At 46.5% G+C, this 12,318-nt stretch overlaps 1 protein-coding gene across 13 annotated transcripts in view; it reads right to left on the bottom strand.

The window, feature by feature from the left end:
- Positions 1 to 8,603: 8,603 nt before the first annotated feature.
- The window catches only part of MAMLD1 (mastermind like domain containing 1), a 273,107-nt gene continuing 269,392 nt past the window's right edge, over positions 8,604 to 12,318 (bottom strand). For all 13 annotated transcript variants that reach the window (XM_088173279.1, XM_088173280.1, XM_088173283.1 and 10 more), the window contains 2 exons: positions 11,081 to 11,153; positions 8,604 to 10,799 (listed from right to left, as the gene is read on the bottom strand). In XM_088173279.1, the coding sequence (XP_088029405.1) occupies positions 9,784 to 10,799; positions 11,081 to 11,153 (1,089 nt within the window). In that variant the 3' untranslated portion in view covers positions 8,604 to 9,783. The remainder of the gene's footprint in view (positions 10,800 to 11,080; positions 11,154 to 12,318) is intronic.

A 12,318-nucleotide genomic window follows, 5' to 3' on the forward strand; every position in this document is an offset into this window, starting at 1 on the left:
CCAGGCTGCTTCCCATCCAAACGCATGTCCATCCTCCCCACTGCAAACAGGAACCTCCTGCTTCCTCTGGAGGTGGATCATAACTCAGATTTGCCTCTTTTCTCCAGCTGTCTCTTTCCCTTGCTATCTGTCTGGATACTTGCTGTATTAGTATTAGCAGTGTGTAAATAACTGGAGGTTTAAAGAAGGAGTGGGACTTCAAGATGCACAGGTGGCACTTCTGAAGAGTTTGTTGGCAGGAATATTGGCCAAGAAGAGTGACCTGCTTCTCTTTTCTGTGTGTGAGCTCAAGCCCTATGGCAGGGCCTGGTGTGCCACATCACAGAGGTGGGAACAAGGCATTGAATAAAGCAAAGAATTTGCACAGAGGAGAGGTGGAATCCATGGCTCATCCTCCACTGCCTACCTGCCAGGCTGCATGCTATCCCTGCTGGAATTAGCCAACTGGCTCTTAAGGTTGGAAAATTAAGACACCAAGGGGCCTGACTCACAGCCCCTTTTTGCTCACAACAAGCCTTACAGAAACAACCAGCTTATCCTCCTCGATCTACACAGCTACTGGTGGTAACACACAACCCACTGCCCATGAGATGTGGCTGCTGGTTGTGCTTAACTACACTTGAAAAATCCTGCTGGTGTCTGCCTGCCTCATTAGGCACCTAAATATCTTTGGGATTCGAGTCCTGAGCCTTTTCTGCCTCATGGTCCCCCACTGCTAATGGACATCATCAACTATTCTGAAAGAGCATGGGAAAACATGTATTAAGGATTGTAAGGCTCAAACAGGGGGTTAATGGGAACGGCTTAGGCAAATAAGCTAATAAGTGAGTGTCTTAGTTTTGATTTGCCAATTTAAATATACTCATTTTTCTGTTGTGAGACAGAACCAGGAGTAAAAAAGCAAGGCAGGCTTAAAACTTAAGAGAGCATAAAAAAAGGAAATTTATTAACTACACAGACAAAGGGGGGAAAAACAAATTCAGAAGAAGATTTTTTTTTCAGACCACTCCTTCCTTCCCTCTCCCAACCTTCATAACAACAAAACAAACATACAACAACTACTTTGGTCAGTTCCCAATTTAGGCTTTTTCAGTTCACTTCTGGAGAGAGAAACCTCCTCTTGTTGAAGCTGTAGGGATTTTTCCCACAAGAAGGAAGAAAACAGTCCTCTCGTGATTTTATTTTCACGATTTGCATCCACCCGGAATCTGCAATCGTGACACTTCTCCCAACTCCACAGCCTTCCCAAAGCTGTAGATGTGGGCCATGTCTTTCTCATAGGGTATTACTTTTAAAATTGAAATGTTCCTCAGCAAAGGTTCTTTTCATTTACTTTCTCTCTGTTCATGCTTCATCCTCAGAAAACCGAGATCCCCTTCTTTCCTCGGGGCAAAAGATTCTCAACACAGGTACTTTTTGGTCAAATCATCTATCAAATGGAACATCTCCAACCCCCGCATGTCTTTCTCCATGGTTTATAGGAATATTCAGTACATTAGTTCATCCCTACAATCTTACAAAAGGATTTTCAGCCATCTTGACAGCATCTCCTCATTCTCCTTCCATCTAAAAAACTTAGCTCTTGCTTCACTGACTTCAGGAATCTTCTTATTCCCTTTCATATTCAAAGGAAGGCCGGAGGTTTTGCAAATCTTACCTGAGCACTAAAGAGTAAAAGTTTAACACAACTACAAAAGTTGGGCCAGGCTCAGGCTGCGCTGGGTGAAGGGGGGCGGCTGAGGTGTCAATCAGCCTTTCTGGGGCTGGGCTGCAGCCCCAGACTGCTCATGGCCACCACTGCTTCCAGACAGGGCCCAGCTGCCTCCCCCAGGCCACATAGGGGCTGGGCAGGCCTGGCCCTTCCAAAACTGCTCCGAGCCAGCAGCAGGAACTGCCCCCCCCAGAGCTGCGTGGAGGAGGAAGCCATGAAGGTCTTATCAACAAGCTTTCCTCCTCCCGGCCATTGGGTCTTCTCGTTTGCAAACGGGGCCCAAGCCACCTCCCGAGCCTCCCCCTGCATAGGGGGGGGAAGCTCGGGTTGGTGTTACCTGCTCAGCCACCGGAAAGATAAAGAGACTCAGTTCTGGATTACCTCCTTCAAAATGAGTGTTCACGGAGCGAACTAACTTTCTCCCATTGGCTGTTGAAGTTGTCCCAACTCCCACAGAGGAAGCTCCCTTAGAGAGAACTTCTCTCTGAGTTTCTTCTTCCCAAATCAACCCATCACAGTGAGAGAGAATAGTAATTTATGGGCTGAGAAGAGGAGCTGCCAGGTAATTCTCTTTCCCTGGCTGCTATACAAAGCCAGTATCATCAACAAGGCCTAGTCTGTAAACTTGAAACAAAATATGTTTCTACAGCTGGATAGCCAAGCACAGCTCTGTATCAGCAAAACAAAAATGAGATTTCACAGCTTTATAGCTTTGGGCTGGTTTCCCTTCAAGGAGTGAAAATAGGCCAGTCTCACCAGCCCTGCCACTGCCCTGGAGTTTTGTCTGTCCCAGTCACCCATCAAACACAACACAGCTCCAGGACAGGGAACCCAGCAGGGTCAGCACATGAGTCTTTTCACTCTTTGAAAAGGGATTAAGACAAGATAAGAACAATTAAAATGCCCCTTTTAAATACAAATCCAACTTTAGGCTTAAAAGGGCATTTAGTTTTTCTTCTCCAGCCAAGTTGTTTAATGACATTAAATTGCAGCATCAAAAACCTTGATAAGGATAAAAACAACGTGATGCAGAAACCTCAGGAGCTTCTCAGTGGTTTTTGGCTTTGACACACATTGAGACTGGCAGCAGGGTTCAGCCACAGGCCCTTTGGGCTGCGGGGACAAATCACTGCTATGGCAGTGGGTTGTTTTAATTGGCACTTCGCAATAATGCAACCCAGACCATGGGCTGGTCATGCCAACCCTTAGAAAAGGAATAAAAATCCAACCTTAGCTCCAAAAAGTGAAGAAATCAGGCACCATGGCCACACCATGTGCATGGTGATGAGCACTTTGCTACACAGGTGCACCACAGCCCAGCATCTACAGATGCAGCCCAGCACCCACATACAGCCCAGTACCAACACAGACAGCCCAGCACCAACACACACAGCCCAGCACCAACAGACACAACCCAGCACCAAAACACTCAGCCCAGAACCAGCACCCGCAGCTCAGCACTGACACACAGAGCCTGACACAGCACAAGCCCTTGTCAGGTGAATGGCTGCCTCAGTCAGATTGGGGATGAAAGTGAAGCCACAGACTTGACATGTCACAGTGCAAGCTGGCTTGTACTGGGCAGTTAATCTGACCACTGATAAGAGAAGCAGCCTGGCTTAATAGACAGGCCCCCAGAGAACAGAGATAGGACAGAATTGGAGACAGACAAGGATGTGACCCAATGAGTTCTAGCCCAAGCTGCAGAGAGCTATTGGTCAGAGAGCTGAGCAGCCCGAACTTGGAAGCAATCACAGGTGCTTACCTGGGGATATTAAAAGGGGTATTTAAGGTGAAGTCAGAAGGGAATAAAGGCTTTTTGTCACATGGATTACAGAGTGTAGTGTCTTCTGTCTCAGGCACTGTGCCAGTTAACGTATCACTGACATGTAATGGGAAAGGGATCAAGACGTGCATAAAACTGTGTATTTGTTCTGTGCAGTGCTACAAACCTATTGAATGAGTGGGGAGGGAGCAGCCATGGCTGTGATTAACTACAGCTCCAGTGGTTTCAGCCCAAGTGCTTTAGTAAGGTGCCTCTTCCTGTTTTCATGCAGGATTGCACACAGGAGGCCTCTTGCCCAGCCAGAGTGTTAAGTTTTCAGGAACTCCTGCTTCTGCCAGCCAGTACGTCTGTTTTAGCTTCCCCAGGAGAGACCCTTATGATATTTAAAACATCTCACTTTTTCTAGACCTTTTTTAAAAAAATTTTTGCTATTATCTATCTATCTATCTATCTATCTATCTATCTATCTATCTATCTATCTATCTATCTATCTATCTTTACCTGTATCTATATATCTCTATCTCTATAATCTCTATCTATTGGGGAATAGAAGGAAACAGGCATTAATTTGGAGTTTAGCACCAAGACCTGAGCTCAGCCTGAATAACTGTCTGGGCAGATGTGCCAGGGCCAAGTGTCCCCCCAGGACCATGTGCCACACAGCAGCAGAAGAGAGGCAGAGCTGGTACAGCGTCTGCTTGCCTTATGCCTCCCTATGTCCTTGCTGCCCTGCAGTGCCAGCAGGGAGCAATTCCTCCCTTGGGGCCACCCTGCAACATCTGTGGCGCCTCTGCCACTATGAGGGTCATCCAGGCAGGACCATGAGACAAGTGCCAGCTTTTTGCCAGATGCTTGCTCTGCTCCCAGAGGTGTAAATCAGGAGTTACCCTGCGGCAGGCAGTGGAATAGCTTCTGATTTACAACATGGTACACAAGAGGAGAGCTTGACCTTACACTTCAACATCAGTGTAGCTTCCTTTGTTGAAAGCTTTTCACGACAGACATGTAATCAGTCCTGGAGAGCTACTGAGCAGCAGGGCTTAGGTTCTGCATAAGTCAGGGCTATGCTTCCCAGGGAAATCATCTGATCCAGGCTCCCATGACATCTATTCCTAGGTGCTCCCTGACTACTGCCTAAAAGGAATGAGTGTGCTTTTCTATTTATCCTTTGTTACAAATAGGCTGCTTTAGATTAAAACAATCCATAAAGTGAATTTTTCCATAGTAAGTCTGGCTTAACTATGCTACTAATCTTTCAGTGAGAGAGGCTTTCAATGAGCTCAGGTCTTTGGAAATTCTGGACTTTTTAGGCATTTGTTATTTTAGAATTCAAGAGGAAAAGCTTACTGCCTGCTTCTGTTTTTTCATGGCCATAATTATGAGGGTAGTCTGGTGATGTAACTTGTATGGAAAATAAATGATGCTTTCAACAGTGAGTACTGTCAGACACTTCATTCCTTGTAACTATTTTAGAAATCCAAATTCAGTTTAGACTGCCAGAGCACCACATGCTGCTCTTATTTATGTTTGTTTAAAACCTGTACTATACCACTGCCTTCAGGAGATCTATTGTGTGTTTACACTGCCTGGTGGCAGAATTTGGATCACGGTGTAAGTCCATGTACGTCTTGTAGGGGGAATCTGCTGGTCCAGTAAACAGAGCAGGAAAAACCGTGCGGATATGTTTAGTCCTACAACTCACTAGCCCTTACTAGCTGTAACTATTTGTCTTAATGACAGACTGTGAGAGTGAAGGCACAATGGCACTTTGAACATTTTCACACTTTAAAGAGAGAGAAGAAAAGGCAAGGCAAAGTACAGACAAAGGTAGTTTTTTTCCCCGAAAAAACCAGACAATTAATTGTTATTGACTGTTACAGCCTGACACCAACTAGGACTGCAGTGCTGGTACTCCAGATGCTGGAATGTTTGTCCATGGTCATCATGCCTTTGCCCTGCACTTCCCTGTGTTCCAGCCCAAGCTGCTGGCAGACCCAAGGAGAGGCAGCAGCCTTGTGCTTGGGCTGCAACCCAAGCAGGGCATTGGTCATTGTGGTTATGTACCAACTCCCCAAAAGACATGTTTACTAAGGAGAGATTAAAATACAACCAGCAAGATAATAATAATTATACTTTAGTCTAGTTCTTCTTCCAACACCACCTCTGTGGCAAGGAAGGATCATCATTCTCTCTTGAGGTATGAGGAATGGGATATATAGGGGTGAAAAGCTCCACCAGCTCAAAAGGTAGACAAAAAAACCAGAGTGAAAATAAGTGCATACATAACAGAAGTACAAGATTGTAGGAAATACTGCGTGTGGACGGTAGGGAGAAACTCAGGCGCTCTCTGTATTCTGGTCTTGAAGTTTGCAGTTTATTTCGTAGGGTGTGGGTATATATGAGGCCCTGCTAGGAACTGTAGCCGCAGCTCAGAGCAGGACAGAGAGAGAGGGATAGAGCAAGAGTAAGAGGAGAGAGCATAAGAGAGTAAGAGAGCAAGAGAGTAAGATGGTAAGAGTAAGAGCATAAGAGAGAGTTTTTCCCGTTTACAATACGTTAAATCTTCTTCTATGTTGAATATTCTAATTTCCACTAACCAATCTAATACAAGATACAAATTCTCTAACATTTGCATGCAACCTATAGGAATCACTATATTACCATGTTTTACTGCTTTTCTTATGTCTAAATTTTATCTGGGACCCTTCCGGCCATGCCTAGGGAGGATGTCTGCTTGCTATTTGGTATTCACAGCATCTAACACTATCTAAACAAAGGGGCCTTCAGGCATTCAGTTGCTTTCAGCCACACAGTCGAAAATTGCTATCATTTCTATTTTGCTTATATTTTCCATATTCTCAAAGTCTTTTGCTAGGCACTGGTATTTATAAGGTTTCCCTAATTCATCCTTCCCAACACAAGATAAACTGTTTTCCAAAAATTCTGTTGGAAGGAGCTGGCTTTTGAAGACATCTTCCCCACAGTGTTTGTAACCCCAATCATGCAGAACTGAAATGATTAAGTGTGTATTGACACAAACAAAATGAAGACTGAAAAGAGGAACATTTTTGCTATTTTTAATAATATCCCAAAGGACTGTAGCCTTCTCTGCTATCAGTGGCTGCTGTGCTGCTGGCCAGCCTGGAGGGCTTGAATGCCTCTGGATCCCAGACCTGTGTCAGATTTGCCACTCCCTGAAGCTCCCTGTGCCCTGGCAGGACACAGCTCATGACAGAAAAGCTGCTGAAATGGTGCCAGTTTTCACAGCCAAAGGAACTCACCTTTGTCCTCACCACAGACTCACTCATGGGCATTTCTCCCCCTCTCTGCTGTCCAGAGACAAGTCAGCATTTCTGCCTTATTCAGACACTTGCTGAGTTCTACAGCATGTTTTGGGCAATTGTTTGGTTTCCTTCACTGGAAAAACTGGCTTTTTTCTTCCTTACCCGATTTCATACAACTGCATGTCAAACTCGAGATGAAGTTGGTTAGGGGTCATTCCCCTCACAACCTCTGGCTCCATGTGATCTGCCTTTGCCATCAGGAAGCCACAAGGATGTCTGACAAGCCTGGAGTGGTTGTAGCTAGGGAGGTCTCCTGCCCATCGGTACACCAGCAGCAGAGCATGTGCCTGGCTGCTTTAAACCCTGACCGTCCTCTCTCATTTTTGACTTTAGGAACTGTTTTCTGCCGTTTGGCTCTGGAGAACAGGCTGCTAGAAGGATCCGCTCCAGGACAGGAACGTCTTTGCCAAAACACTCCCTCCATCTAGGAATCCCCCAGGAGATTTCCTCAGGCTTTCGGTGCCCACAGTGTGCCTGGGACAAAAGGCAGCAACAACACATCTCCACCAGGAAGCTGAGGCAGTGTCTTGCTCAGTTAAATGGAGGCAATTTTTGGTCCAGATTCTATTTGTGCATTTATTTAACATTGCTGAAATTTTCTTGCTCTTTCCTACCCCTCCTCTTAGCCTGGCTTCCCCCAGGACAGGCACCAGCTCTCCCATAAGACAATTTCTGTATCGAAGGAGTGACATTCTGTACCCACTGTCCTTGCAGGTGTCACAGAATGGGCAAGGTCCCCTTCTCACTGCCTTACATTTAGCATTTACACACAAGAACTGTCACTTAAATAAACATGGTGCTATTAAAAAAACCCAAAACCAACAGAGATTAATTTCACATTTACCTACAATTACACTTGAAAAGGACAGTGGGCCTCAGCAATCCCACCTTAAAATAAAACTAAAGCCTGCTTAAATTCTCTGGCCCACTGCTCCTACCAACAGCACACTGCTTATTAGATTGATGTTGCAGCATCCTGGACAAATGAAATTAATTCAAATATCTGTGAGTACAAAACACTGTAGCTGAAAAATGAGCACATAAAGATGTTGGGGGTTGAATTGTTCCCTTTTCTTTCTGTGGAATTTTTCCCATTGTTATGCTAAGTATTTGTGGCTACACCTTAGTAGCAATAGTTTTCTCTCACAGGGGGGTGAGGGATAGGGGGAGACCGGAAAAGGAAAGGTGGGACAGGGGCCTGGGCTCTCTCTCGCTCTCTCTTCACTCGTGGAGTGAAAAGAGGATGGCCTGTGCTCCGATCTGGCATCTTCCCCGCCATTCCAGCACCAAGATCCACGTTCCCAGCCGTCGAGCACTGCTCTGCTGCTCTCCCACTTCATCCTACCACCTCCGGACACTCTGCCGAGCACCACGACCGACACCGTGAGGGGGGAGTCACTTTCCCCATCCCTCTCACCCCTGGGCCGCTGCCGCCATCACCCAGCCCTCTTCAACTGCGCGGGCCCTGCCCTGCCCACAGCACCGGTAACTGAGCGCAGGGAGACGGCCTGCGGCCAAAAGGGACTGGAACTGAGTTATACTGTTCTGGTTTGTTGTCAATTTTTAGAGCTGTGGTTGTTTCTGCTGTTTTGCCTTGTTAGATATCAGTAAAGAACTGTTATTCCTATCCCCATATCTTCTGCCTGAAAGCCTCTGATTTGAAACTATAATAATTAGAAGGGAGGGCTTGCACTCTGCATCTCAGGAAAGGGGTTCTTGCCTTTCCTTAGAGAAATACCTGTCTTTCAAACCGAGACAGATATGCAATTTTCCCTTGGCACTTTATTATGGTATGAAGAAAAAAACATTCTGTGCTTGAAGCTGACGTTATATTACAAATGTATTGTGAAGTATGACGTGACTATTAAAATATGATTACATAAAGTATGAACATTTTAAGAAGTTTACAGTACAGCAAATCTTTCGTAAACAGACTCTTAAATATACAGAGGACAATAGTAGCTGACAGAAAAACATCAAAAATTAACTATTGATGTTTGTAGACTTTTCCTCTGAAAAAAGTCTTACATTAAAACAGAAATTATGAAAAGCCTTAAAACCAGGAATAAATCACCTGTACACTACAAATATACATGGTAGAGGTGCACAAACCAGAGCTACCTTTTTGCTGAAGGGTTAAGTGGCTGGAGGCTGGGCAGTGCCTGCCCAGCACCTCCTGTCCAGTGTGGCCACACCACGCTGAGCCTGCGACCCCAGGCACACACCCGTCAGCAGCTGGAAGGTCACAAGCACACACTCCCTGCAGTACAGCGCTGGCGGGTTGTCAGTGGCAGAGTGACCTACTGGAGTGTATAAAGCTGAGAACATGCCCCAGATCTGGCAAATGGATCTCTGAAAGCAGATCCCTCAATGCACTGAGTGCCTGAATGGGACCTATGTACCAGGTTTGGTCTGCAAGACTAAGTGACAAGGGAATCAGCAGCTTCTTTTAGGGATTTTTTTTTTTTTAATGCAACTTTTCAATCTTTCCTTTTGATATGGGAGAATAGATGCCATATTTGATTTCTGTTAGTCTGGTTGGAATGACACCTCTAAATCATGTGTTAAGTTATGTCAAAAACATAAGTATTTTATGCTGTAATACACAGTATTACAGCAACTAACAATATTATTTGCATATTTATAACAAGGTATAATGAAATCCCTATCATAAAACCAAAAGTTATGCTATAGATTTATTTACAAAGAGTCCAGCAAGGAAGTATAAATACTTCTACATTTAAGGTTTAGGAAAACATAATTTACAAAATATTCAAATATATACAATCATCTAAAAAACTGCCAATATTAAATTCTGATGCAGGCAAAGAATTGGCTGAGTCTATTCCCTCTTTATTGAACAATGCAGTGGCTTTCATGGGTCGTCTGTTCTGTTCAAAGCCATACGTGTGTTATTTACAATGAGGCTGCTTCTCTCCAAGCTAAACATGTCCAGAGCTTTGAGCGTGCTGTCCCAAAATGTCATCTATCATTGTCAGATTGTTCAACCACTCTTCGTCGTTGCTGCTGCTGTTCTTCATGAGGGAGTCGAGGAAGTCAGTGTTGCTGCAGTTGGCAGGCATTACGGAATTGCTGTGCTGGGACACAAAGTCATATTGGGGCAGCTCAGCAGTGGCACTCATCCCGCTGAAGGTGTCGGGCTGGCCAGTGGAAGGGTAGCTTGGCGGGCTGAGGCCCGGGGCAGGATTGAGGTGGTTAAAATTGGACACTCCTTGGGGCACTGATTTCATAACATTCATAGCTGGCAATGATCCCCTGGTTAAATTGTGTCTCAAGTTCTGATTACTCATTAAGCTTAAGCCCTGGCCAGACTGTCCCATGCTCAGTTTCTGCATCTGCCTGACTTGGATGCCAGGAGCGATCTGATTCGGTGGCACCACAGCCTGCTGGGAGAATGCCTGACCTGATGTGCTTGGCCTCACGCTCTGTTTGGAGAACACCATGTTCCCAGAAAACTGCTGCACGCTAGTATCCATTTGGCTTTGATTTGGCATTCTTGGCACAGTAGTTGGTGTCCACATCTGGGCAGATGAGTTGGGGTAGACATTGGGGATTCTTGGCACACTCGGCTGCCTCAAGTGTTGCTGTGTTGCAGAGTGATTTGCTAAAGAGCCAGAACTGAAGCCTCCCATCGGCATTCCTGGCCTCACAGTGGAGTGGCTGGGAACAGTTTGGCATCCTGAGTTCATGCCTAGTGAGTTCTGGCTTGGCCGCAGTGGGATGTTAAAGTCAGAATTAGGTGGAAAAATCCCCTGCTGCTTGCCAGGGTTGTGTGGAATCATCACCATTGTCCTGCTACTCTGGCTGGCAGTGGCTGAGGCCATGCCAGAGCCCAAGGTGCTCTGGAGCATGGCTGGGTTTGATGGCAGCATGTGGTGGTTGGGTGGAGGAGCTGGGATCACCTGGTTGCAGTCAGCAGGAATGGACTGCTGCACAGCTGTGGACAAAGAGACATGTTAGCTGGTGAGCATAGATTCACCCTTGAAACATGGCAAAGCCTTTAAAAACTGCTGCTCTTTCTTTCATGTCATGGGGGCTTCTCCTTTGTGTTCTTTGTAACAGAGTTATACTGGAGCCATAAGGAAACAGCAGAATCTCATGATATGTGATAAAATGCAAAATGCTTTTAATTCAGGGCAGAGAATCATTAAGTGTCTCTATTTAACCAGACACCAGACCCTGGCACCTCAAGGATTTTCAGGCCATTTCCTTCCTTACCTTGAAACTGCTGAGCTGCAAACAAGCTCCTCTGTTCAGATGTTACTCCCAGCATGTTTTGTCTCTGCTTTTCCTGGAAAACAAGGGGAGTAATAGTGAAGTTGCAGTCTCTTGACAAGCAAAAGAGCAGCAGACACTTGAAGTATAGCCACTGTCATAAACAACCTCTCCCATACACTCTATACCCCCTTCCTCTGACGAGACTCAGCCCAGACAGTTCATTTCAGACTGTATCTTAAATTCTGCATTCCCCTTCTTGCAAATGTGTCCTGATGCCAGCCCAGCACTGGGAATTGCAACCTTCGGCACATGCTGTGCAGGCAGCCAAAGGGGAGCTGGACAAACATGGAGACTCCTGCGTTCACCAGCTTATGAGTGAAGTGTGCTGCTGCTGGAGGCTCTGCCCATGTGCACCATTCCCTTGTGTGCTGGTTGCCACTTCTAACCAGAACACAGGAGCCAGGAATCCACAGCAGGTGCTCCCTGAACAAGGCATTGCTGGGCCACTCCAGGTGACCTGATTCAAGTCTCTCACCATTTAGCCCCAGAACACACCACTGCAACTCATATCCCTGCTGTGGGCAGCAGCTGTGACTTGGGGAGCTCTTTGGGGGTGGTGGAGCTCCCCCTGTGTTAGAGCAGCCCAGGAAAGGTTGAAGCCAAGAGATGGCAGGGAGGCACAGCTGGGTTTGAAAGGGAGTTTGATCAAGGAGCAGCACAGGACTTCACTGAGGGTTTTACTGAGCTACTTCTCATTTCATTTCCCATCCATCAAAATGAACCTCTGTTGGGGGTTGAATGCTTCCCTTTTCTTTCTGTGGTATTTCTCCCATTGTTATGCTAAGTGGCTACACCTTAAGGTCATGTTCTCTCGAAAGGAGGTGAGTGGAGGGAGGTGGGGGGGAAACCAGAAAAAGGAAAGGTGGGACGGGGGTCGGGAGCGGGCTGGAAACTCTCTCGTTTGGCTCATGGAGGGAGAGGACGCACCGTGCTTGGATCTGGCATCTCCCCTGCCATCCCAGCACTGAGATCCACGCTCCCTGCCTTTGGACATCGCTCTGCTGCTCTCCCACCTCACCCTACTACCTCCAGACACTCTGCCGAGCACCACGACCGACACCGTGAGGGGGGAGTCACTTTCCCCATCCCTCTCACCCCTGGGCCGCTGCCGCCATCACCCAGCCCTCTTCAACTGCGCGGGACCTGCCCTGCCCACAGCACCGGGAACTGAGCGCAGG

Source organism: Sturnus vulgaris, chromosome 14, assembly GCF_052056855.1.
Source record: "Sturnus vulgaris isolate bStuVul1 chromosome 14, bStuVul1.hap1, whole genome shotgun sequence".
NCBI classification, from domain to species: Eukaryota; Metazoa; Chordata; class Aves; order Passeriformes; family Sturnidae; genus Sturnus; species Sturnus vulgaris.